General features: G+C 39.2%; 1 protein-coding gene across 1 annotated transcript in view; it reads right to left on the bottom strand.

The window, feature by feature from the left end:
* ELAPOR2 (endosome-lysosome associated apoptosis and autophagy regulator family member 2) overlaps nt 1-21,646 on the bottom strand; it is a 176,804-nt gene that overhangs the window by 21,556 nt on the left and 133,602 nt on the right. The window contains exons 11-18 of the mRNA XM_082693184.1: nt 20,561-20,651; nt 19,793-19,895; nt 15,918-16,055; nt 14,195-14,458; nt 13,331-13,504; nt 11,523-11,712; nt 10,244-10,340; nt 9,476-9,577 (exon numbers count right to left, since the gene is read on the bottom strand). Coding sequence (XP_082549310.1) covers nt 9,476-9,577; nt 10,244-10,340; nt 11,523-11,712; nt 13,331-13,504; nt 14,195-14,458; nt 15,918-16,055; nt 19,793-19,895; nt 20,561-20,651 — 1,159 coding nt within the window. The remainder of the gene's footprint in view (nt 1-9,475; nt 9,578-10,243; nt 10,341-11,522; nt 11,713-13,330; nt 13,505-14,194; nt 14,459-15,917; nt 16,056-19,792; nt 19,896-20,560; nt 20,652-21,646) is intronic.

Here is a 21,646-nt window from a genome sequence, read left to right as displayed (position 1 = left end):
CATGATCTCAGGATCCTGGGATCAAACTCCCTACTGAGCTGGGAACCTGTGTCTCCCTCTCCCTCTGCTTGCCATTCCCCCTACTTGTGCTCTCTTTTTCTCTGTCAAATAAATAAAATCTTTTAAAAAAAATAAATGATGCTATTTTTATGAAAGTTCAAAATAAGATAATTAGTGGTTGCTTGGGGCTTGGAAAAGAGCTAAGGTGATAGCTGAAGTGTATAAGGTTTCCTTTTAAGGTGAAGAAGACCTCTCAAAAATGACTGTGCTGGGGCGCCTGCGTGGCTCAGCGGGTTAAAGCCTCTGCCTTCGGCCCAGGTCATGATCCCAGGACCCTGGGATCGAGCCCCGCATCGGGCTCTCTGCTCAGTGCAGAGCCTGCTTCTCTCTCTCTCTCTCTGCCTGCCTCTCTGCCTACTTGTGTTCTCTGTCAAATAAATAAATAAAATCTTTAAAAAAAAAATGACTGTGCTGATGGCTGTACCTATCTATGAATATGCTAATAACCAGTGGTTTTTCTGTTTTAAGTGAGCAAAGTGTATAGCGTGAGAATCATATCCCTATAAAGTTATTTTTTAAAGATTTAAAGGACAGATAGAGATAATGCCAAAAAAAATAAAAAGAGCTCTGGGAAGACCTCTTGACAGAAGGGGTGCCTAGAACAAATATCAAATATTCAGTAAGATTTAGTCAGAAGAGAAAAGAAGAAAGCAAGGGGATGCCTGCTGAGGGATGAAGTGGTAGATGAATTGTAAGGGAAGTACAAGCTGGTCATTATCATAACAGCTTCAGGAGCAGGGTAGTGAGTGGGCGCTAGGCATACAGACAGGAACCAGGTGGGAGAAGAGAGGTGTCATTTCTTTTTAAGGTGACGTACTTAGTGGGTGCCTCGGAGGCTCAATGGGTTAAAGTCTCTGCCTTCAGCTCAAGTCATGATCTCAGGGTCCTGGGATTGAGCCCCGCATTGCATTGGGCTCTCTGCTCAGCGGGGAGCTTGCTTCCCCTTCTCTCTCTGCCTGCCTCTCTGCCAACTTGTAATCTCTATCTGCCAAATAAATAAACAAAATCTTTTAAAAAAGGTGACGTACTTAGGCAATGGCCCCAAGAACAGAATAATGAACAGGATCAAGGTCTAGAGGGTGAGGGCAGCAGGGGCGTGGGAGGTGATTGTTGAAAACAAAATTGCCTAAAGTATAAAAACAAACAAAACAACTATCAGGTCCACACATATCTCAGTGGTGCAAATGACTGTGCAAAACTGGGTTTCTTCAGTCTGACAATGACATCTTTCAAGAGGTAGTGACCATCACCACTTGGTGACCACAGATGGGGTTTACACAAAGGTGCAAGATGGCAGAGAACCAACCACCAGGTGGGGCCTGAATAGAGACCTTTTGAAACTGCTCTGTGGTACGTGGGTCTATTATGTCAACTTGCTTCTTTTTATTTTAGATAAACACAGCATGGCTCAAAAATTAAACCGCTATTACTGTGTACAGAATCCTTATTCATTGAAGCAAGAAGTTATGTGGAGAGGTTCTGGTAGGAATGGCTGTTTTGTTCATGACTTTGTTAAAGCTAGGGGAATTGTGTTCCATTCATATGTCTAGTATACTTCCCTTAAGCTGTGTACATACATGGCACTGCCCTGGAAACCTTCACACCTGGGCTGCTACCAAGTACAGGTGTCCTAACACATGTGGGGCAAAAAGATAGGCACACAATAAAAGGGAGAACCCCAACACATCCCTTCTTAACTTTTAACTTTAGATGACTTTGTGATGATATGCAGTCTAAAGCTGAAATTTTCGGTCTAGCAACAAAGTAAAATTTCATACTCTTAGTATATATTCTAAGGTCATCCTACAATATGAACACTGAAACAAAAATCTGCCTGCCTAAAAATTGTCTACATTTTTATAGGATTATCCTTCTAAATGTCGAAATGCCTATAGTACGCTATAAACTAAATATTCATGCGTGGGATGTAAAGAAAAGCACAGCTCTGTGTAATGTACTGAGAAACAGAGGTCTAGTACTTTTGAGCTGAGAACAGTGATAAGTGGGAACTCTTGGGAAAAATAGCTTAACTGTTACCTCCCTTGATTTCTGTTTGTAAAAGCCAGTAAAGTATTTTCAGACCAAGAAACAAAAAGGTACTTTTTTTAAAAGGTAAGTACAATAGATGAAAATCAAGCCACTTAAAAAAATTATCACTATTTCCACCTTCCACATCAGGAACACCAACTCGAAACTGCACTTTTGAAAAAAAAAATTGAGCAAACAAATTTTGAAAAAGCTATTCAAGGGGCCCCTGGGTGGCTCAGTGGGTTAAAGCTTCTGCCTTCGGCTCAGGTCATGATCCCAGGGTCCTGGGCTCTCTGCTCAGCCGGGAGCCTGCTTCCCACCCCCCTCTCTTCCTGCCTGCCATTCTGTCTACTTGTGATCTCTGTGAAATAAATAAAATCTTAAAAAAGAGAGAGAGAGAGAAAGAAAAGTTCTTCAAGTACACAATTATTTGTACAGCAATGAATTGAAATTTTAAAGGTAATTAACTTTTTGACCATTTAGAATAAATTACCCAATATACTTTTCTGCTGAAGTCTCTCCTTCCCAAATTATTTTATCTTTCCAATACAGGCACATTTTCAAGGGCAGCGAGGGCTGTTTATCTTGGGAAAATAAAAGAGTAAGTCCAGTAAAGTTTGAGGGGAAAAAAAAAAAAACCTCAACAAATAAAGAAAAGGGGGAAAATTAATTAAAGTTGCAAAAACCTCTGGAGAAAAAACTTGGGTTACAATTCTGGCTGGACTTGCAAGTGATTTTGTGTTTTTTTTCCACCAGTGACTTAGCCCCCCCCACTGTTTCATATTTGTAATTTAGCGGAAGCGACGTCTGCTTCACTGCCTTATTAGGGTGTTTATAAAGGACAAAATAAGAGAACAATTTGGGAAAGTTTCAAGTACTGCAAAATATAAAAGACTATTAACAATGCACATCACTTTCTCAAGAACTGGTAGAACTACAGAAACCAGGGGAAAAAATCAAGACATTGATGTAACTTACAGAGCTGCCAGTAAATGTCAAAATACTACAATGATTCATTGCCTTTCCCTGGGAGAATTTACTTTTTAAAATCTGCTCTTAGGTTGAAAGTAGTTTAGTTTAGAATCAATTCTTTCATTCTTTCAACCCAACGAATCAGTTAAAATGTGGAACATCCAAATTTGATTCTTTGTTATAAACCCAAGTTTCACAGTTTGAATCAGGCCTTCCCTATGAAGTGACAAGGGTGTAGGAAGCAGACCTCATTTCAATAGTGCTTACATGGAAAACGAAAATAGAAAAAAAAAAAAATGCAAGAGAAAAAAACACAAAAAGATTTTCTTCTACTAAGAATAAAAAAGCGTGTAGTAAGGTAACAAATGCTTTATCGCCAAATATGTGAAACTCTTTTCCCTTTGACGACCTGGGTCACCATCATCTCTATCCTCCCCACACTGGCTTTTCAAAGGTGTCACTAACTGAGCTTCTCTTTTTAAATTTTTGGTCTACAAGATCACCATAGAAACCAGCAAGTAAGTGTCTGAAGAGCAGTACGTGAATCACTGACAGTCGGAGCACAGAAGACTAGAATTCCACAGGATGACCCCTGTAGGGTCACACCCCTGTCACCATAGGCCGTGAATTCTAGGTACAGAAACCACCATCCACAAGGAAAACCAGGTGCACCATAATATGGTTTTACTCTTAAATAAGGAAGACTTCCCAGTTTCCTTATTTTGTTTCTGGGCTTGCCTTTCCCATCAGGATAGCACTGGTAACGTGAAAATTCCGATCAATTTTTTTTTTAAGTAAGTTCTTTTAAAGTTAAGTAAGGTCTATTTTGGATTCTAAAATGGGATACATATTCTGGGGGGAGAAGTGGACAGAGCTACGAGTTTTTAGTGTCCTCCTTTATATGAATCATCTTACCTAAGGCAGGATCTCCTTGGTTCATACTAAAAATTCATGGACAATAATCTTATTTTCTTATGAACTACTACAACCCTATACCTAATCAACTGTAAATTGTTGGGATAGTTGATAAAACAATGTAACCTTGTTTTTGCCTAAACCTTATTCAAATAAGTTACATTGTCAGTATGGTTCTGACCCTTCTGGAGTTGGTCTCAAGAGACTGGGTGGGGGGGAGTCCATAGTTTAAGTGCCTCAAACTTTCTCATTGGGTGTCAGAGCACGGTTGTTACTCAGCTTCTTTCGTGCAAGGCTTTTCTGGTTTTCGTGGGGTTTCCCAATCTTGGAGTTCAGAGACTGGTATCCTCTGGGCATGGGTGATGCTCTCTGACCAGCTGCTGGTAGCCCCTTGGCTTTGGCTTCTGAGAAGTTCAGCCTTTCTCAGGTGAGAACGCCAGTGGACTGAGAGCCTTCCTGTGTGGGATCCATAAAATGGCTTTGGATCTTGCAACAATTTTGCCCTGAGGCTGAAGAGTATCAACCACTTATGACGGAGTTTGAACATAAGATTTCTGATCCATACCTCTTTGATCCAGGGATCTAAAATTCTTTTTTTTTTTTTTTTTAAGATTTTATTTATTTATTTGACAGAGAGAAACCACAAGTAGATGGAGAGGCAGGCAGAGAGAGAGAGAGAGGGAAGCAGGCTCCCTGCTGAGCAGAGAGCCCGATGCGGGACTTGATCCCAGGACCCTGAGATCATGACCTGAGCCGAAGGCAGAGGCTTAACCCACTGAGCCACCCAGATGCCCAGGGATCTAAAATTCTACCAGTCTCCTGCAAAAACCTCCCTTCTTGCAGATTCTCCCCTAGGTTAATTACCAAAAGCCAGAACCTGATCAAGATCTATACAAACTACATTAGTTAACACTCTCCAGACCCTCTTATCTACAGATCTGCAAAACCTGTCAGAGTTTTATCATCCTTATTTCAAAATGGATCCTTATCTTTTTGACTGTTTTGTAATCTTTTTATGTCATGTCCTATGATTACTCATTAGTGCTTGAACTGTATAACTTAAACAATTCTGTATTCAAATTTTTCCATTTCTTGATCATAATGGGTTTTTACTTATGCTCATAGAGCTTTTATATGCCTCCTCACTTTTCCCTGTTCTAAGAACATACTTGGCTTTTATCTTTTAAATTCCACTGCCTTTTAAATTTAACTTGTACCAATTTAGATATCTATTATCTGTCCATAAGTGGTTCAGAGGAAAAAAGAAAACAAGGAACCCACTTAACCAATCATTATCCTTTGCCTCTTAACCCCTTAAAATGGATAGACTTTTTGGCTGCAAGAGACCTCTCCCAAAGACCAAAGAAAACACGAGTGTCCTGCAAGTCCGATAATTTTGACAGAGCATACTCTAAATCAGAGCCTGTGGAATAAAGCTCTGGCATGTTCCGCCTGTGAACGCTATCATGACAGACCTCTGAAGCATCCTTTTTGTGAGATACAACGTTCTCAGAAGCTAAACTCTTTTTTTTCCCCTTTTAATGAGCAGTAGCCCCTCTCCATTTGGCCCAGAACCACTCACTAGCTGGACTCTCTGAGCCCAAGGCTACCCTTATGATAAAGATGAATTTGGATTCTGAAGGAGGTTTTGGCAAAAACAGTTTTAGACTGATTCATAAACTCTCCAAGCAGTTAAATATAGTTACATAAATTGAGACAGAGAAAGAGAGGATGATGATTTTCCTCTAAATCATATCATTATTAAAGACCACCTCGTTGGAGGAAGAATGACTCATGTTAAACAAAGCACCAATAACTTGCAGACCAATTGAATTATCCCCGGATAAATGTGATATTTGCCTCTGGGCTTAGTGTGCTTCTTTGTAAATCTCTACCTGTGAGAAAGTGGAGGGACAAAATGGCAAGATGAACACATGACGGGAAGGAAAGAATTATCGACACAGCCAGGACATCTTTCTGTCTTGACTGTGCCACCACAGCTGTATACCCAGGGTCCTCAGTGTTCCCTACTATGTCAAGCAAATGCATCTGATGCAGGTCTCTCATCAGAGTGAAGATGACCCATTTTGCCCACTTTCTAATAATGCTTTTTATAACCTTTCCACTCACAGAAATTTCTTACGCATTTGAAAGAACACTTAGGACACAATGTTCATTGAGTTCTAAATTTTTCCTATTGAAAGGTGAATCTTTGATTTTCCTAACAACTAGGATCATGACTGGAGGTCTGAAAAGTTTCTTAGGCAGAGGCTGGAGGGTGATCTATTTAGGGCTATCAGCACTCTACTCGGTTAGAAATTTGTTCGCTGGCTAAGATGAGAACTCCACCAGGAAATCCCCAAAAGTCCACTCACTCTGGTTCTCAGATTTCTTCCACCACAGATACCATACTGTTAAGTTTTTATCTAAAATGTCTCACACACCCCCCCAGACACTTTGTGGAATTAGAAACCAACTGCATTTGCCAGACCAAACACAGACAGGATGCAGTTTTTCAACTGCAGGTTAGTAGGCGGCCCTGATAATTTGCTATTCCCTCTAAATTTCCTATGAGATACACAGGGAACACACACTGTCCCTTCCTCCTGCCCGCCCACGCTCTGTTAAGAACTTCTCATTTTCCCAAGACTAAAGGTTTTATGACATTTTCTCAGGTCACAAGCTTCAGAGCCCCAACCAACATCACTACTACTCAAGTCTCCTTTGCCGGCTTTGCCAAGATTGTTGGCCAAGACAGGAGAATTCCCGGGGGTGGCATCCCTTCCAAATTGCCAAAGTCTGCTTTCTGAGACTTTTTGGTCACAGCATATGAGACTTTTTTCAAGCCAAGTGCCTGGTTAGCACCTTCTTCCCTCTTCTGGAGATCTTAAAGCTCCCCACCCCCCTGTTCCCCCAAACTGCAAAGTAAATCCTCTTCAAAAGTAGCTGGAGAAACCTGGCTCTGTTAACATCTCCTCACTGTTAGTAGGAAATCTTTATTCAGCCCCAAAGCTAAAAAAAACTCTAATTATTTCAGAACAAGCTGCTGTTTTTCATATGCTGATGCCAGGGCTCCCCCTTGTGCCTTCATGGGGAACTGATTCAAGTAAGAATAGAAGGTTAGCTCATTAGGTTGTGGGGTTCCAGCTGTTCCCTAGAGCAGTGGTCCTCAAACCTCAATGTGCATCATAACTACATATAAATTTTTACCAAATATGGGTGAAGGACTACCCTGTAGACCAAGACATTTTAAATGAGCTTTTCAGAAAACTAAAACGCAGAGCAAAGTTTGAGGATTTACCTCAGAAAAAAGCAAGCCAAATCACCAAAATAGCAAAATGTGGATTAAGATCAGTAGTTCCAAAATTTTTATCTGCACAGAATTGTCTTGTGTTTTTTAAATAATATTTTAAAGTAATCTCTACCCCCAACATGGGGCTGGAACCCACAACCCTGAGATCAGGAGTCATATGCTCCACCAACTGAGCCAGCCAGGCACCTAAGAATTGCCTTGTATTAAAAAACATTCCCATGCTCAACACTCAAGAGATTGTTTTGGTTTCAAAAAAGATCTAGAAATTGATTTTTAAAATAGACACCCCAAGGTATTCTGCCACGGAGTATCTTGAGAAACCCTGGCAAAGACAGCTAAATTCTGTGAAGAGAAAAAACTGCTAGAGGTCAAAGGAAAAACTTAACCTTTCCTCTTCTCACAAGGCAACAAAACCCCAAGTTTCTAAATGGTATCATTTAACAACATGAGACTTTTTTTTTTTTTTTTTTACCTTAAAACATCAGAACCCACCTTGGAAGAGTGAGAGTGAGATACTTTCTTAAAGGACAGACCTGGGGGCACCTGGATGGCTCAGTGGGTTAAGCCTCTGCCTTCAGCTCAGGTCATCATCTCAGGGTCCTGGGATCGAGCCCTGGGATCGAGCATTGGGCTCTCTGCTCACCAGGGAGCCAACTTCCTCCTCTCTCTCTGCCTGCCTCTCTGCCTACTTATGATCTCTCTCTCTCTCTCTCTGTCAAATATATTTTAAAAATAAACAAAAAATGAAGGACAGACCTGACCTTCAGTCATATTATCTTCTTGGAAGCCATCAGAGAGACTTCCTGAGGCCAGACTCAGGGAGGCTAGTTGCTAAGTTCATAAACAAATGCAGCGTCTGAATTCAAAGCTCTATGGTGGGATCTTAGGGAATAATTAAAGCCACTCTAACCACACCTTCTCCTAAACAAAGCGTGGTTTACTGCCCTGACTCCAGCCTGGATGCTGGCGCAGGGACCCTCTGCCACATGAGGCTCTTGGCATCAGACCCCCCTGTCTCTTTCACTTGACACCTGTTACCTTTCATTGTGTTCTCCTCTCATTATATACTTCTCTCACCTTGAAAAGGTGAAAAGAAAAATTAATTCCCAGATCCATCAGACAGAGAACACAGCTGGAGAGAAATGAATACTAGTGTACCTTTATGTCCCAAAGTAAACCCGCAATGTTGTTAGCACTGCTAAACCTTTTAAGATATCAAGCAGTTGACCTAACACTTAGACCGCTGATTTCCAATACTGCGGTGACATGAGCAGAAGAGCTTCAAATCTCTTATGGGTTATGGTGAAACTATCAAAAACAAAATTAAGTCAATCATTTTTAAATATACATTTTCACTAGCTTAATGGAGGAAAAACCTGCAAGTCAAACTGTGCTCCAAAGGTACCTTAATCCCACACAGAGATTAGAAATAATCTACATACGGAACAATAAATAAGTGCAAAGAATGAAAATCAGCAGACATCTAAATGGCACTCACGCCATGAAAACAGTAGGTAAGCTGACAGCTCTGAGTCCATGAAATTGCTTGTTCCCTCCTAGAGTTCCCATCCAGGTGGACTGTATTAGTCAGACTGACAGTGTGGAGAGCTGTTCTCTCAATGCCAGTAAGTTAAATGAATTGTATTGTGTATTCTACAGAGGAGACCCTACCTCGGTCATTCTGCCGCCATTCATCAGAAAATGAAAGAGCTGGAAATGGAGCATATAAATTATCTACTGTGCCCCCCACCTTACAGAGAAAGAAGCTATGATTGGGAGGGTAGATTACTTCCGTCTAGACCACTCAGGTAGTTCGCTGATGAAATACTATCAGACAGGTTATGTGTAAAGCAGCTCTTAGGGAAATTAGGACTAACCACTATGAATTAATACGAGGATACAAACACAATAATTATATAATTAGTTAAATAATTTTCAAGACAAACAGACACTTGGGCAAACAGGAGGAGAAGACAGCATTGAGGAGACGGGGAAGTACTGAGATTGGTGAAGACCTAGTCCTCTTAAGAGATGCTCAGCACATCCCCACAACGAAAACCTACATATTCTTCTGTTCTTCCTGCTTTGCATTCCTAGAGAATATGTCTTAAAATAATAGGATTCTGGAGAGTTTTGCTGCCTCACAATAAATACAAATATGAAATGACCACATAGAAGTAAGAATACCTGGGGACTGAAATCACTCCTGCTCCTGGTTTAGTAGGATTGCACCTCATTTTCACAGCAGTTGACCGGCCATTGACACAAGATGTTGTAGTTGTAGAAGACCTATAGCAGGGCAAATGGCATTTTACACAACAGACACAACACAGATCACCAAGACATAAATATCCTGTGTGTAACTGCTCCCACACTCTGTGCAACAATGAATAAGAAAAATGTGTCCAAGTTCACTAATTAAAAATTTTAATACAAATTGAGCTCATTTGCTTTCACTGCCTAGGAAAAATGGACTATTTTCTCAGGTAAAGTAATAAGCTATCATCAAAGTGTTTAGTCAAGTCACCATAATTATAATCAAAGTCATAATCACAAAAATTTTTCAAAGGGAAGAGAGGTTGTGTCTACTTTGGCTAATATTGAAATGTCTGAATTACAAATACTGCCTGGACAAGGAAGTAGAGTCTCTTTATTGCCCAATTTATAAGAAAAAAAAAATATATATATATATATATAAAGTATAGGTAAAATAGAGTATATACAAGAAATAGATATAAAGTAGAAATATAGAAAAAATATAATCAGAAAAAAGATATATATTATGCATATCAGAACTTATATAACATTTTCAAAATAGTTCATGCTTCTTGCTTTACACTAAGTCTTCTATTTAAGAACAAATCATTGAGTATCTATTAAGTATAATAAGCTACTATTCTAGGTACCAAGATACTCTTGATTAAAATAGTCAAGGGAAGCAGCATCTTCACTTACTTATAAAAGAAATGCACATCTGGTATTTGGCTAGAGGGAACTGGGAACATTTCTTCTTTTATATTAATATTTTGCAATGTCGTTTCAACAGTCACTCCTAGATGACAATAAAAAAGAAGGTATTAAGCAATATAGAAGAATGAGATTTATTTAGTCTCTGTGTATCTGAATAGAAACCAGCTTTACTCAGATACTGTCATTTGATAATTAATAAATATTGTATTAAATCTATGCATTCACAGTAAGATCAAGTACCATTCCAAACTCTAAGAAGAAAAAGAATCTACTCTATAGCTCTGTAATTTTGCTCAAATCATTTCACATCCCTGGGCCTTGTGTCCTAAATCTGTAAAATGCGTGAAATAATTGAGATGATCTCTAAAGCCCCCAGCTCTAACACTTCAACATCCTAACATTATTAAAATTCTCAGCTTCTAACGTAAGAGCTGGGCTGTTTTGCTAATACAGCTTTTCACTCAATATAGACACACCTGAGAAAACAAAAAATTTTGTACCCAATAACTTCCAGAAAGCAACTCCAAATTTTGTTTTATCTAAAAGTCAGGCATTTCTTCCATCCCTTGGAGACAAAATGACCACAGAGCCAAAATGCGAGCAGTAACCGCAACCTCTCCAGCTGACTCGGTAACTGACCACGGTGCTGAAAATTAAAGCTAAATTCCTCTGGAGTTGATAGCAATGGGTTCTCAACTCTGCTGTACATTAGAATCACAAGAAGCTTGTTAAATTGTTATACTGTTATATGTTATATCACCATCCCAGAGGTTCTAAGGAACTTGATCCATAAAAATCACTAAGTGGTCATTCTTAAAACTTTCTTACGCCTTCTAGTCTACAAAGACAGGAAAGACAGATGGGGAATAAAGCTCTGCACATTCACCTTTACTAAGTGTCACCAACATACTTATGAAAACTGGAGGTGGATATTATGATTTAGGTTTATACAATATTTGTTTGATGTCCTTTTGTTTATAGTTTTGGTTTCTAATCTTATTCTGCTTTTAAGCTCCTGGAGAATTTGATGAAAAGCACAGACTCCCCAAAAAAATTTATGCATAAATTCAGGAGATGCTTGCATTCACTTAGATTGACCAATAGATCTCAACTTCAGGGGCTTTGGAACCATGTTACAAAGTGATGTTTTAGAATTACCTGCGGCCATCATCATCTATGGCAAATACCAACACAATGACAAGTTACCAGTACTGTAATTTTAGAATAACTGCATGCATACATACAGGAACCAAATGACGCTTACCTAAAAATGTATCTGCCAGAATGATGGACTGTGATGATAACGCTGCTCGGAAACCCTTACTTTCAGAAGGAATAATAGTTGACTGGCATACATAGGCTCCTACCAAATTCGTATAATCATCGGACCCCGCCACTATTTCCTTTACTGTGAAGTCTGTTATATTGTTGGTACAGAGAGCCATCTTCTTTCCCTAGGAAAATGAAGTCATAAAGAGAAACCTCTTTGTGTGTGTGTGTGTAAGAGTCAGTCCTTACATTAGATCTCCGAGAGCTCATGACCCTCGTAGAGCAGTGGCTCTCTCCTCACTGCAGACATTCTGCTTTAATTGGTATGGTGTGGGGCCCAGGCACTGGCATTTTTTTTTTAAAAGCTCTTGAGGAATTCCAATGTTTAACCAGGGTTGAGTCATTTAAATTACAATGAATATAGAAATTCAAGACTGCACTGCTCTTCCAACTACAAGCATCATTTGTGCTGGATGATAGCCATCTAACTTAAGGAACTAAAAGTCACCCATGAAACCGTCAATTCAAAGGATAACAATGTGTTCAAAGAGACCAGATAACTCTTGGTGAAGGTTTTAATGTCAAAGAAAGAGACATGCTCTTCCTTCTCCTTTATTGGTCTGTTGTGGCAAAAAGGTAATATGAAGTCTGAAGAAGAAAGCCTGAAAGTCCTATTGAAGCAAAATTTAGGACACCATCTAAATTCTTAATAGTTGGTCACTGTGAGTGTCTTCATTCAGCTACTCACACTCAATGACGTGTAACTACTCAACTACAGAGGAAGGTGAAGGGAATACAGGAGTTTACTTTTTGAATCATTCACTCAGTTGGAATATGTAATCTATAAAAACTGGAAGACTGTTTAAATATACTATAGTCCCACTACAAACAACTATAGCTTTATAATTTCTATGTAGGACAGTATAAAGGGGAAAAGGAAGACGATTTTATTAGTCTTAGCTGTAGGGTGAGCACACATGGGCCCAAAGAAAGGAACGTCAACTTATCTTTCTTCATGCAGCTAGCAGTCCAAATTTTAAAAAAGTTTCTTCCTCCACTAAACCTTCTCACAATAATACAGGTACAATATATTGTTACTAAGCTTAAATTGTTGAAACTGAGAAGAGAAAAACAACGGAAAAGATCAGAAAGAAACTATTAAGGAAAGAAAGGCGAACACAGCAACAAAAGGAAAGGAATCAGAATAGAAAAGAAAAGAAGAGAAAGAGGACAGAAAAGAAGAGGGGAGAGATGGAAGGCAAGACATAGGAACGTAGGGCATAGGGACAAAAAGAAATGTAATACGTAATGTAAAGAATCTCATTCACCGCTTCACTCAATATTTGGCAAAACATATTTAATATGCATTTATTTATTGAATTAACTGAGTGACTAACCAGCTGAGTGTTTTAGGTCACTCCTTGTGAAATCAGAACAGGACAAACACCACACCATGTAAAATTTATAGATCCCTTTGCCTGAAAACATCTGTGGTCATCAGATCTCTTTTTATTTTCTTTGCATAAAATCTGGCACAGCATCTCATAATGAAGATCATTATCTCTGGGGTTCCAGGGGCTGGGGAATAAGTGCTCTGATGGACGCAGAGGCAGACAAGGCTGGCCCTGCTGGAGAAAGCTGCCAACATGCTAAGAGGCAATGCAGGATTTAAGCAATCACAGCTCAGTTTCTGACATTTGGTTGTTAGTTTCCATAGAGATTTTATTGGCCATCCACACAGAAAATATCAACTCAATCAGAGCTGAAATACAGCTCCACCTCATTTTGACAGCCAGAACTCACCTCATGCCCACATAAACTAATATTGAAGAAGTGGAAATATTTGGTTCCTTTGGAGGTAAAGCTGGGTCCATTCATCAATGAGCCCACGCTGCTGAGGTTGCTGAAGTCATAGTGCAAACTCTGATTTTCTTTATCGTGGTGGAAAAAGCAGTCACTATAGCAAACTGAGTGGTCCTTTGATTAAAGATTAAGAAACAAAAAAAATATTTAGTAGAAAACAAAATATTAGCTGCTATGAAAAATGTGTTTAAAAACAGTTCTATGTTTAAAAATTGTTTCATTTTTTTTTTGTCTTAGTTATGGTTTATCACATGAATATAGGGAATTTCCAAAAAATAATTAAATTTTCCAAGGCAGAGTACAGAAAAATCAGCATTTTTTAAAGTAAGAGCAAAGTTATTTTAAGACCTGTTTCTTGGAAAAAGGTATTTTAATAAATAGCTAAAAGTCCCTGTTATGCCAGTTTCAAGAGACAGTAAAACTACTTTCTCCTTCACCCATAATATAACATCAACCTTTGCCCTTAAAATAGGCTAAGATATACTTGCTGCTCTCCCTATATTCCTATGGCCAACCCACAGAGGGAGTTTACTTGCTCTCCCCTAACAGAATACACAAAAATCTAATTTTCATATTTTTGGAAACCATTCTTATTGGGGTACTTTTCTTAATATCTGATGCCCCCAGGAACTAGGGCTTTTATGGCACATAAGACATGTTCACGTGCTTCATAAACGTAAGAGGAGAGAAAACAAGAAGAATGAAAAGGCCCTTTCTAAATAGAATTACAACATAGTTCCTGGAGAAATATTAAGGGGATCTTATGAGTTTTCCTGGGAATAACTGAAACACACACTCACTTACCTGAGTGCTTCTACTCCCAGGCCCACATGGGATACAAGCCTCCTTGCCATAGACCTGATGTATGGACAGGTAGGTGTCAGGTGGACACTCCTTGCACTGGTTGGTTTCTTTCTCAATGTAGTGGCCTGGGGGGCAGGGGACACACGATGAGCCCGACTGTTCAGAACCGAGGGCACAGGCACGGCATGAGGACGCCACCCCATCAACTGCGTTAGTGGCAGTGATAGAATAAATCTTCACCATGTCATTGATGAACCGTCTATTCTAAAAAGAGAGCAGAAAGTAATGACTTCTGCCTTGGGGCTTAATCATACAACCAGATCGTTTTGTGTGGATATCACCAAAATAGCTAAGCAGAGTGTTCCAGACTAGCAGTTTATAATCGATAGTGGATTAAAGTTACTTCTTCTTGGTTCTTTAAAAAAAAAAAATCTTAAATCTTAACACTAGGAACTAATCTCCATAGTAATGGAGTTCCAGGAGGTTATCCACAATCACCGCAAGATCGGGCATGTTTATAGGCTTTACATCTGGAAGAACTGGTATGGTTTAACACAGGAGCAACTTTATCTCCCATGATGGTTTATTCAGAGATAAGCCTAACCGTAATGATACAATAGGATGTTTGCAGGGTAGCAAGTCTAAAGCTTTTGAAGAGGGGTTAGCCTTGAAAGACTAGGACTCTGATCCTCACCAAACACTGACCATGATGCCATCACACCATCCCTTCGGGACTTTCTTTCTCTCTCCAGTACTTTCCCTGACCTATGTATGGATTTCTAGTGAAGAGTTGCAGAGTAGAGAACAAATCCCTGGGTCTAACTATACTTTTTCTTCTTGCAACATTGGGTCAATCAAGATCTAGTTCTCACCAGGCAGTGGCACCTCTCTATCAGTAGAGAAGAGAGCTACCCTAGACTACTAATGTCTTTTGTCTGGGGGAGGGACAAGAAGAAGATGAGGAAACATCCCACGGCATGTTCATGCCCCACGTGATGGTAATCCAAACACCCATCAACAATCAGAGTCAAATAACATCTGGGAATGGGTTCCCCAGGGAAAGCCCAAAGAGAAAAGAGAAAATGTTCTGCATTTGTCACCACAGCTTTAAGTGGTTTACCTTGTTTTCACCTTGGGAAGGTCACGTCTATGGAGATCACAAAAGTAAGTCTTGTTACTATCAAAACATATAATGGAACCTACTTAGGGGAGAATTAAGGTCTACTCTAGCAGGGACAGTAAAAGAAAATAAATTCTGTGTGTAAACCCAATTATGTGTACATACACACTCTCCAGGCTATAAAAGGCGACATCACTACAATGAAATAATAAACCAACACCAGTTATGGGCTCCAGGACAAATGTCAGAACATTCAGAAAAAGAGGAAGACAGTCACCAGCCTTCTCAAAGTCTTAGAAAGCCTTAAAGACACCTTTTAATAACTACAGTCAGATTTTCTTTCTCTTGAGCTTTCAGTAAATATATCTGTTTAGTGTAGAACAATCCAAAGATACGTTGTGTTATTCAATTTCATACGTTCTTGCTCTCAAACCATTTTAATACAAATCCACTCCATAACCAAATGATTGATTATGATTGATTGTCCCATATCAATAGAAAACCAAGTCTTTTCCTCCAGGAGAGATAGGTGATCATTTTGTACAAATTTCCATCAGGAGCATGATCTTTGCATTGAAAAAACAAAAAGTATTTGGAACTTACATCTTGACCTTGATTGGTTCTCTGGAATGCCCATGTAAATGTAAATGTTGCATTCTTGAATATGATGTGGGTATAAGCTTGCTTTTCTTTGGTTCCACCCCATGATTCCACCACATTGGTACTTTTTCTATTAATATCCTAATATATAGTAGAAAATATAAACAAAAAAGCACAAACTTGGGATTAATATACAGGTGTATACATTACAAATATGTCTTTACAAAAACCCCTGGAGGGTCAATGAATATTTATCTGCAGAGCACGTCATCCTAGAACTCTCAAAACCTCCCTCCAAGTCTACACAAGCACTTACCAGCTTAGTAACTACAATTTTTCAAACACATTGTCAATATAACCTGAAAAAAGTCTCACATTTTAGTACATTTAACGGGGTGTGTGTGTGTGTGTGTGTGCATGTGTCTGTGTGCAGGTGACTCTAGCTTAGGAAATACACTTCCGGAGCGCCTGGGTGGCTCAGTCTGTAAAGTGTCTGCCTTCAGCTCAGGTCATGATCCTGGGGTCCTGAGATCAAGTCCCTCATCAGGCTCCCTGCTCTGTGAGTGAGAGGGGAAGCCTCTCTGTTTTCCATTTCCCCTGTTTGTGTTCTCTCTCAGTCAAATAAATAAATAAAATACAAAAAGAAAGAAAGAAAGACACTTCAAAGGGAAAACAAATTCCTCCAATTTCTCACAGTAAACTTCTCACAGAAGAGCAAGGCTTTCCATGTTTGCCTTTTTCCTTGAGAGAGTCTGCTAGGCAGCTCTTACACCAGGAGTTCTAAGTTCCCCTTGAACTACACTTGCAACTTGCAGGCTTCTCTAAGTGTTTATTAACCAGAATGTTATTTTAAGTCCAAAGAATCTTATTCTGCTGCTTAAACTTGAATTCCAAAGGAATATGTATAAATACTTCATATCTGATTTCCTTAGCTAAATTCAATATTTAGAATATCCTACAAATGTGTGACATTCTAACCAAAATGCTGTCATTAAGATGATTAGCAAACAAATATAGTAAGTGAACCAAATAATGTAATGCACAACTAACTAATTTGAAGTGCAAATCAAAGCCAGCCTTGAATTTTCTAATTAGTGGTCCCTACAGAAATCCTACTAGATGACTTAGAAATTCGGATGGGCTTCTGTTACATTATCCGGGATGTTGACCATATGGTGGCATGAGCTCAAGATATGTCTGTTTCTTTCTATGATATAAACATAGGAGTCAAACATTATAAAGTAATCAAATATGCTGTAAAGAGATGTGTCTTGAGTTCACACCACAGACAGGAATAACAGAATGTGCTTGTCATACATTACAGAATTCTCCACGTTACCAAATGACCAAATCACCATACATGCCGCTTCCTAAAAGGAGCTCTGAATACACAGACAGTTCTCTGTTAAAACATCATCTTTCTACATGTTTATTCCAATAATTAATGAAATTTATTGCATTACCACAAATAATACCATCTTACCTTTGTAAAAGGTTTTGAAAACCTGCATGGTTTTTCTTTTTTTTTAAAGATTTTATTTATTTATTTGACAGAGAGAGATCACAAGTGGGCAGAGAGGCAGGCAGAGAGAGGGAAGCAGGCTCCCCGCTGAGCAGAGAGCCCGATGCAGGACTCGATCCCAGGACCCTGAAATCATGACCCAAGCTGAAGGCAGCGGCTCAACCCACTGAGCCACCCAGGCATCCCGAAAACCTGCATGGTTTTGAGAGCATTTCTATGCACTATTTAATTGACATCACAAAAAATCCTGTGAGAAAACCGAATCAAACAGAGAGGAAAGAAAACTAACAGATTCTTCTATGAGCCAAAAACTCTAAGATTGATTTACAAAAATAAATAGCTATGATTCCTACCCTCAGGAGTGCTTGGTCAAGTGAGAGAGACAAAAACATCAATACAGTCACATAATTAAAACAGAGTTTTCTCAAAGAGTTTTTGGAGGACACTGGAGAGAATGGCTAATTTCACTTAAAGGACTAAGAGAAAGCTTCCCAGAAGAGGTGAAGTTTGAGCACCCCTTGAATTATGAATGAGAGTTCACCAGACAAAGGAGCAAAAGCAAGAGAGCCATTCTGGTTCAGAGTGCCAAGTATGAGAACTGAAGTACAGAGAGGCCCTCAAATAAATTCAGGTTGCCTGAAGAGGTGTGGTGGACTTGGTAAAAAGAGGCTGGGCAAAGAGGACAAAAACCCAAACTGAGCCATGCTAAGAAATTTTAAGTGTATTTAGAGGCTATTGGCACTCAAACTTTCATTGATGTTAGAGCCACCCTTGTGGCTGGCTAGAACACAGATATCTGGGCCCATCGCCAGAGCTTCTCATTAAGACCAGGAGGGGCCTGAGAAATCTATATTTCTAACCAATTCCCAGGTGATGCTGGTCCAGCGACCACACTTTAACCGCCACTGCCATAGGCAGTAACCAACTAGCAAGGGGAAGGAGGCAATTCGTTGTGGAAGTCTCCATTACTGTTTTGATGTTTATAAAGAACATTTTGACAGCAGCATATATGAGAGAATGGAGAGAAAAAGAATACAGATGGCTACTGAGAAATAGTGGGAATCAGGACCTCAGTAATGGCACTGATGGTGAAAAAGAATGAACAGATTAAAGAAATACGGAGGCAGAACTGGGAATTGAATTATTGCTTATTTGTAGTGTATTAAATGGATGTTTTGGGGCATCCAGGTGGCTCAGTGGGTTAAGGCCTTTGTCTTCGGCTCAGGTCATGGTCCTAGGGTCCTGGGATCGAGCCCCATGTTGGGCTCTCTGCTCAGTGGGGAGCCTGCTCCCTCCTCTCTCTCTCTCTCTCTCTGCCTGCCCTTCTGCCTACTTGTGATCTCTGTCAAATAAATGAATTAAATCTTATAAAAAATAAATAAATGGATGTGTTGAAGATTATTCATGATCTTTTACCACAACAAAGTCCTTTTTTTTTTTTTTTTTTTTTCAAGAAGAAAACAGCCTGGGGGCGCCTGGGTGGCTCAGTGGGTTAAGCCGCTGCCTTCGGCTCAGGTCATGATCTCAGGGTCATGGGATCGAGTCCCGCATCGGGCTCTCTGCTCAGCAGAGAGCCTGCTTCCTTCTCTCTCTCTCTCTCTGCCTGCCTCTCAGTGTACTTGTAATTTCTCTCTGTCAAATAAATAAATAAAATCTTTGAAAAAAAAAAAAAAGAAAACAGCCTGCCTTCCCTTAAGCTGGCAGTAATCACAAATATTAAAATTTTCATCTAATTTGTATGTCACAGAGGAAACTGTTAATAGATTGCTTACTAGCTACTAAAAGACTTGGGAGAAAAGTAAAAACAATGTCTTTGAAGTCACTACTTACAGCGTTAAAATCTTAGCTAACAACATCGTAATACCCACAAAAGGTCTTAATAAATTTTTTGTTGCTACTTTTCTCAGGCTAAGAGTTGAAATGTATAGGCCATCTAGAAAAAATGGGGCAGAAGTATGACATGTACATAGTAAGTCCTTTGTCTACATTTATTAATTTAACAGTGAAGAGTTTCCTTATAGAGGTTTTTCCTTCCTAGTGGTATGAACCACAGAATGGTTATCAGAGGAGAGTTTTCATTGTGCTGATGGCATATCTTTATGAAGGAGTTTTTACCAGATTTCCATCAGTCACCCGAGCCCCCTTGCTCAGTCTTCCCCATGAGGAACACAAGCTTTCTTTGTGGGCTGCACTGCACATTCCTTAGTGACTTCTTTAGATATTTTTTAACTTTCTGCAAGGACCTAAGAATGGGAAGAAAAATGGGATTCTTATCCCAACTTGCATGAATGAATTGGCACTTGAAAGAAAATGCCAAGCTTAGAAACCTGCCTTTGAAAGCTTCTCTTTCACTTACCACCATGAAGTATAGAACACAGTCAGCCGAACAGAGGGTCTCAAAGACAAATGTTATTCTTCCCAGTTCAGAACCCATGGCTCCAGTCATAGACGTTGGTGGCCTATTTGACAGATTAAAGTTATAATATTTATTGTATATTCTAAATACAGTATGATACAAAACTAAGTCAATTCTCCATTAAGCTGAAAGCAATGCTCTTCTCTTCCCCTAATCAATGGCTCCCCACAGCCACTTCTTCCCTGCTCCATCTCTGTGTCCCTAGACCATCCCAGCAAGGAGCTTACACAACGACGGTAATATGCTTGAATCTCCTGATACAACTATTACCATCCATCCTAAAGCAAGAAAAATATGCCTATCGGGAAATGTCAACATGGAGAACTAAAGCAAAAAAGAATTTAAACAGTTATAACAGACTACTTTACAGATAAAACTGAGAAAAAATAAATTTATAAACCAAAAATACTCCCACAAACAACAACTTGGGAAAATTTCTTCATTAAGCATCCAATAATCCTGGTTATTGTAACATTTGGATAGAATTATTGTTAAAAACTTTCAGCTTCATCTAAACATACAAATAATGGTTACAGTTTCTCAATCACCAATTCTACAGATATTCTTAAATGTAATATATTATCCTACAGCAGTTCATTATTTGCTAAGACCATCACAACATAAGTATGTTTTATGAAAGCATCTATTTCTATAGGGAAACAGGCATGAGGATTCTTACAGAAAGGAATCAGAATTGGTTTTCCTTACTTAAATCCTGGGATATGCAAGTTTAAGATCAGGTAATCATTATCTGAACCTCCAGCTCCACTCTGGATATGATCTCCAGCCACCTCCCAACCTGGAAGTGAGATAAGGTATCTTTATCAGGAAAAATCCCATTGATTTCCAACAATCTTTTTAAATAAGGTAAAAAAATAAAAAAGACTATTAGTGTTTATGTTCAAAGTTAGAAATACTCTGTGTTGATCTTCTACTTAGAGGATCTGTCCATTACAGTGAGTAGGGTGTTGAAGTCCCCTATTATTGTATTATTATCAATGTGTTTAATTCTGTTATGAATTGGTTTCTATAATAGGCTGCTCCCAAGTTAGGAACATAAATATTTATAATTGTTGGATAAATATTGATCTTGTTGGATAGACCCTTTAAGTATAATATAGTGTCCTTCTTCATTCCTTACCATGGTCTTTGGTTTGAAATCTAATTTGAATGATTTAAGGACTGCTACCCCAGCTTTCCTTTGATGTCCATTAGCATGATAAATATTTCCCCTCCCCACCTCACTTTCAATCTGTAAGTATCTGTAGGTCTAAAATGAGTCTCTTGCAGACAGCATAGGGATGGGTCTTGCTTTTTTAATCTACTTGATACCCTGTATCTTTTGATTAGGGCATTTAGCCCATTTACATTCAGAGTTAACTATTGAAATGTAAGAGTTTAGTGCCATTGTATTACCTGTAAAGACCCCATTTCTGTAGGTTGTCTCTGTTTCTTTCTGGTCTGTATTACTTATGGGCTCTCTCTTCACTTACAGGATCCTCTGTCATATTTCTTGCAGGGCTGGTTTAGTGATCACAGAGTCTTTTAGCTTCTGTTTGTCCTGGAAGCTCTCTACCTCTCCTTCCATTTTGAATGGAAGGAGATAGTCTGGATAAAGTATTCTTGTCTGCATGTTTTTCTCATTTAGTACCCTGAATATAACATGCCAGCCCTTTCTGGTCTTCCACGTCTCTGTGGATAGATCTGCTGTCAGTTTAATGTTCCTCCCCCTGTAGGTTAAAGAGTTCTCTTGAGCTGCTTTCAGGATTTTCTCTTTACCTCTGAAATTTGCAA

This window comes from Mustela nivalis (genome assembly GCF_964662115.1).
Source record: "Mustela nivalis genome assembly, chromosome: 12".
Taxonomy (NCBI): Eukaryota; Metazoa; Chordata; class Mammalia; order Carnivora; family Mustelidae; genus Mustela; species Mustela nivalis.
The sequence above is the reverse complement of the archived record's forward strand: the minus strand, read 5'-3'. Positions and strand labels throughout refer to the sequence as shown.